This window comes from Onychomys torridus, chromosome 14 (assembly GCF_903995425.1).
Source record: "Onychomys torridus chromosome 14, mOncTor1.1, whole genome shotgun sequence".
Taxonomy (NCBI): Eukaryota; Metazoa; Chordata; class Mammalia; order Rodentia; family Cricetidae; genus Onychomys; species Onychomys torridus.
This window is the reverse complement of record NC_050456.1, coordinates 24,838,518-24,844,506: the sequence shown is the minus strand read 5'-3', so window position 1 is coordinate 24,844,506 and position 5,989 is coordinate 24,838,518. Positions and strand designations below refer to the sequence as shown.

General features: G+C 42.1%; 1 protein-coding gene across 1 annotated transcript; it reads right to left on the bottom strand.

Moving 5' to 3' along the window:
* Positions 1-3,451: 3,451 nt before the first annotated feature.
* On the bottom strand, positions 3,452-5,072 carry LOC118595756 (parafibromin-like). Its single transcript, XM_036206530.1, has one exon. It carries the CDS (start codon positions 5,070-5,072, stop codon positions 3,480-3,482), a length of 1,593 nt encoding a protein of 530 aa, XP_036062423.1. The 3' UTR covers positions 3,452-3,479.
* Between the last annotated feature and the right edge of the window lie 917 nt (positions 5,073-5,989).

Here is a 5,989-nt window from a genome sequence, read left to right as displayed (position 1 = left end):
GTGTGTCACATGCTTCAAGAATGTGACTGGCTGAAGATAATTTAGAAAGAGGCAAGCTCTCTGGAAGTTTCTGTAACACAAGGAAGCCTTGAGTGCAGTCAGCTGATACCAGCAAGCTCAGTGCCAAGGAACTGCTAATCTCTCAGCTCTTTCCACCGGAGAAAACACTGCCCACCATTCTCAATTGTTATTGTCCCAGCTTTGACATCAGAGGTACACTGATTCTCTTTCCTCAGTTAGTGAAGGACCCCAAAGAAGGGCTCCATGTCCATCTCATCAGGAAACGAGGGCCTAGATTGGATGGACACTAGAGAAACGGTGTTCTCACTCAAACCATAGAGTCAGACCAGGCAAGAAACATTTATTGGAGAAGGTAGAAACAGGGTACTACATAATCAAAGGAAGTGAATCCCAGCTGGGAGTGAAAAACAAAACAGTTCTGGGTTTTAGAAATACTGTTAACACTTTCTACAGAATAAAGTTAGGCCGTCACAATTGTTCCAGAAAAATATACCAATGGCTAAAACTGGGGGCATTAGGAAGAGAAGAAAGGAGGCAATTTTAGGAAATGCTTGTTAGAATCTGTAAGAATAGATAATTACATAGATGTGTAAAGAACAGTAATACATACACACACACACACACACACACACACACACACACACACACACATACACAAAGGATTCTTGTGCTTGCTGGGCAAGCGCTCTAACACTGAACTAAATCCCCAACCCCTGCTGTGATATTCTTAACAGTCAGAAATTGGAAACAGCCTAGATATCCATCAACAGATACATGGGTAATAAAAATGTGGCACATTTACACAATGGAATATCATTCAGTTGTTAAAAGGAAATTCACAAGTAAATGGATGGAACTAGAAAAAAATCATCCTGAGTGATGCAACCCAGGCCTAAGATGACACATTTTTTTATGTATGTATGTGTGTTTTGTATGTATTACATATGTACATTAGCTTTTAAGTTTTTGATAGGCACGCTATAATTCATATAAAGTTTACATACAGGGTAAGGGGCTAGATGTGAAGGGAGGATCTCCCAAGGAAGGGGAAATAGAATACATAGTAATGGGGAGACAAGGGCTGAAGCTGGAATGAGAGGATTAAACAGGAAGAGGGAGGGAACACATGGGACAACTAACACTGTGGGCACTTTGAGGGGTCATATGGAAACCTACTACTGTAGGAGCTTCTTAAAATATATACATATATATATTAAAGAAATATAAACGGAGTCATCAAGTTAAGAATGCTCCAACTAGACATCTTTCACCAAGTGAAACTTCCAGTGCCAAAAATGGATTAAATCTAATCAAGCTGTTGGCCCAAGGGACCCCATGGGAACCCCCATATAACTCAGTCTATTGCCAAGGATGATGGCTGCTCTCCACAAACTGATGCTAAGTCCCTATTGCTGAAGACAACACTTACACATCTCCTTGAACAATGAGAAGTTGAGCTGGTGCCTAGCTAGAGCCTTTACCCCTACTGACTAGTACCTGTGGTACTGGAAGGTAATTTGCACACCAACAGAAAAAAGGTAACTACCAACCCAACTATAAACACTGCAGTCTGTACCAGTGACCTGCCTGTATGAGACATTGGTGCAATAGCGGTACAAATGTTATAGGAGTAACGAGCCACAATCCGATTGGATGTAAGGCCAATGTCACAAGGTAGAGCCCATACCTGACACTGCTTTGGTGGTCAAGAACTTGAGACGAGATATGCCCAGGAAAAAAAAGCAAATATTATCGTCCTACTAAAGGACCACCAAAACAAAATGACTCCTAATGATATTCTGCTATGACCATTGGTCAATGTCTTGCTCAGCCATCATCAGAGAAGCTTCATCCTGCAGAAGATGGGAACTAATTCAGAGACCCAGAGCCAGACAATGTGGAGAGAGAGGGAAGCTTTGGAACACTCAGTCTTAACGGGGATATCTTCATCAACCACTCCCCTTAGGGCTCAGGGAAGTATGAGGAAAAGGAGGCAGAAAGATCGTAAGAGCCAGAAGGGATGAATACACCAAGACAACAAGGCCTCTACACACAACACTTCATATGACACACATATAAACCCACAGAGATTGTGGAAGCACAGAGGCTTCGCAGGTTCAAACCACTTCAAAAGCCCAAGCCAGTCATATCCCATGGCTCTCTCTTCCTGTTGCCTGTGTAGAATTCTTAGCTACTTCTCCAGCAGAATGTCTGCCTACATGTGCCATGATCCCCTCCATTATTACAACAGACTGAACCTCTAAAACTGTAAGCAAGCACCAATTAAATGCTTTCCTTTATAAGAGTTGCCATGGTCATGGTGACTGTTCATTGGAACAGAACATTAACTAAGACAATTAGCTTATTCTAACAAAGTCTGTGGTGATTTGAAAGAAAATGATCCCCAAAGGGGGTGGAACTATTGGGAGGTGTGGCTTTGTAGAGTAGGTGTGGTCTTGTTGGAGGAAGTGTTGGAGGAGACTGGCTTTGAGGTCTCATATATGCTCCATACCGCCCAGTGTTTTAGAAGACTTCCTGTTTCCTGCAAGATTAGATCACCAGCCCCATGTCTGCCTGCATACCAGCAATGTACCACCATGATGATAAGGGACTGTAAGCCAGCCATCACAAATAAATGTTTTCCTTTATAAGAGTTGACTTGGTCATGGTGTCTCTTCACAGCAATAAAAAACCTAACTAAGGCAGAAGTCTCAGTGGGTATACAAACTGCACCTAATAGGTCCCATGCCCAGAAATAGATAGCCAACACAAACAAACTCAATGGTAGTTTTGTACATTTTTCCGTCTTATATTGCTTTGTTTGGGCTTCCTCACCCCCCCAACCCCCACCTCCCAGTCTTATTGGTTTTTGTTTGTTATGGTTTCCAATTTTGTGTTTTCGTTTTATGTGTACATATGTGTTTCTTGTACTTTTAATTTTTGTTTTCTTTTATATTGTTTGGATTTTCCATTTGCCTGTTTGTTTGTTTTTGTTTGTTTGTAGTTCACAAAATTTATTCATTAAAAAAAATGCTTTCTACATTTCAGTATATGGCAATTTATAACTTCCAAGATACTCTTATCAACAGTTCCTAAAATAATACACAATCCCAAACACACATTTATAAACTGTATTTATTTCTAAAGAAACAGATTTTTAAGTCATGCTAATTTAACCAGTAGAGAAAAAGCATTTATCAAAATATACAATGTCCATTATAGACAAGAAAGCTAATCTTTAAAAAATAGTTGTAAGCCAAAAAAGTTTGCTTGTATGGATGGCAGGCAATGCCCCTTTGAAGCACACAGCATCGAACAAGGTCTAATAAAAGACTGCCCTGTGGCCTTCTTCATTTGCAAGTTCTTGATGAATTCATAAAGCTTGGGTTTCGGTCTGTAGATCAAGCTATATCCATGCTTCTTAAACCAAGTTTTCAGAAACGGAGGAATCACGTGATTCAGAATCTCAAGTGGGATTTATGCTTTACCATGTATCTATCCAGTACTTCCCAGAAACGTAAGAAAACTGGTCTATCCGAATGACGCTTGTGATAGCTGAGTTCTAGCACTGTTACATCCCATTTCTGAACATTTGGATCCAGACGAACTTCATCATACTTGAGATGGAAGGCTTTAATTTTAGTGAATATGTCAACTGGTGACCCGTCGGGTTGAAGCCATGGCCAACCTTTAAACTGCCAAGCAGGACCTTGAACGAAAACAGCTACAACCCGATCCCAGTCTTGAGGCGTCAGTTTCCGGGACTGGTCTACTACTTTATAAGGGACTGTGACACTAATGGCTGTGCCCCCTGGTTGCATCTGGTCTTTTCTTCTCTGTATTAGTGTTTCATTTTCTCGTTGACAACCTTGTCTCCTCTTTTCATCTGATGGGACAAACTTTAGGTCCTGTAGAAGGTCTTTTGCATTAAGCATGGTTATTAAAGAAGTGGTAACTGCAGGGATGATAATAATGGGTGTTCGTGATCCTTTCTTCTGGTTTGGGGGCGGTCTTGCTTGAGAAACTGGTCTAGGTACAGGCTGGGCTGCAGGAGTTTCAGTCTTACGGGCAGATGCACCTTCCGTTACAGATTTCAGTGTCATGCCATGGTATGTGCCCATAGTATCGATCTTAAAGCCTGTCGTTTCTTCTATGCCTTTGAATCTTTCCTGGTCGTATCTATTGTAGGCAGCTGGGATAGGTTGCTTCATACGCAATGTGGGATCCACAGGAGCTGTATTTGGAGCAGGCCGCTGTTCAGGGGCATGCCCTTCTCTGGCTTTTACAGACTCAAGAATTGCAAAAATATTCTTGGAAAAAATCTCTCCTGTGCTCTGTAAGATGGTGGTTCTTGTTCTCCACACTCTTTCTCTGCTGACAATATCTCTGGTTACATTGACCTCAGCATCCACAAAACTCCTCGGTTTAAGGGCAGTTAGAGCATCTTCCAGATCAGTCTTGATAGTCGATCTTTTCTTAGCCATAATTTTGGCTTTGATTGCAGCAATTTTTTCCACTGACATGGCTTCAGACAAAGACCTAATCTGTTCAGTCTGCACAATCCCTTCTTTATGGCCTTCCAAAAGAGCTGCCAATCTCTCTTTATCAAGACGCACACACTCTTCATCCTCAATCCGTGCTTTCTTTGCTTCTACTAAAACTTCATCTGCAGCTCTTTTGACTTGAGTGGACCGCTGAAGACCTATTTGCAGGGGAGCGCTCCTATCTATGCTTGCTGATGTTGATGCTTCCCCATTGAGATATCCAAGTAGATCTTTTCGGTCAGGTCTTCTAACTACAAGAATATTTTCGGTAACTGCACGTCGGACATAAACTGGATGAGAAAGGTGGACGTTATTGAGTAGAAATAAGAGAGAATCCAATGTGTAGTAGTGTTTGGGTTGGCCTGCCTTTCCAGTGCCCCACATGACATAGTTGGTCTTCACGGTCTTGGGCCAGGAGAACTCCCCGAAGATCACTTCGTCTCCCCTGATCACGATCTCCTTCTTCTGGATGTTGTACTGTCGCAGGATGCTGAGCACGTCCTCCATCTTCGCCCCACTCGCTGCCCCTCTGCTGCCGCCGCTGCCGCCACACCTGCCTCCTCTGGTCCCAGTCCTCCTTGCCCTGGCCCGCTGCTCTGCCGCCACCGCAGCGAACCAACAGACGCCAAACCAACCTGCCTGTTTGTTTTCTAAAGAAAGAGGACACAGAGTTTTATGGGTGGGGCTAGGAGAAGATCTGGGAGATTATTTTCAATTAAAAATAAAACACCTAGCCACGCCCTGGTGGCGCACACCTTTAATCCCAGAACTCGGGAGGCAGAGCCAGGAGGATCTCTGTGAGTTCGAGGCCAGCCTGGTCTCCAAAGCGAGTTCCAGGACAGGCACAAAGCTACACAGAGAAACCCTGTCTCGAAAAATAAATAAATAAAATAAAATAAAATAAATAAATAAAATAAAATAAAATAAAGGAATAAAGCACAGAGCCGGGCAATGGTGGCGAACGCCTGTAATCCCAGCATTTATGAAGCAGAGGCAAGTGGATCTCTGTGAGTTCGAGGCCAGCCTGGTCTATAGAGCTAGTCCAGGACAGGCTCCAAAGCTACAGAGAAACCCTGTCTCCAAAAACTAAATAAATAAGTAAATAAATAAATAAACAAACAAATAAATAAATAAATAAATAAAACATGTATATGTACATACACATTTAACTTTTTATTTTATATCATGTAACAACTCTCCTATGCTCCTACACGTATTAATTTATTAAATACTCACTCCAACCTTACAAAGTCTTGAATTTTCAGATGGCAAAACTGAGGTCTAAAAGGTTAAGTCTCCAAGCCTATAGTCGGTAAGCTGAAGAACTTACAATCAGAGACAGTCTAGTTCCGATGTCCAGGAGTCAAATCAGCTACCACAGCCTTCCCAAGAGTCTAAATGTGGGTGGTAGAGTGAATAGAAAT

Bases quoted from the DNA above. Each gene is read 5' to 3' on its own strand.
- LOC118595756 (XM_036206530.1), bottom strand. From the start codon at position 5,072: ATGGAGGACGTGCTCAGCATCCTGCGACAGTACAACATCCAGAAGAAG.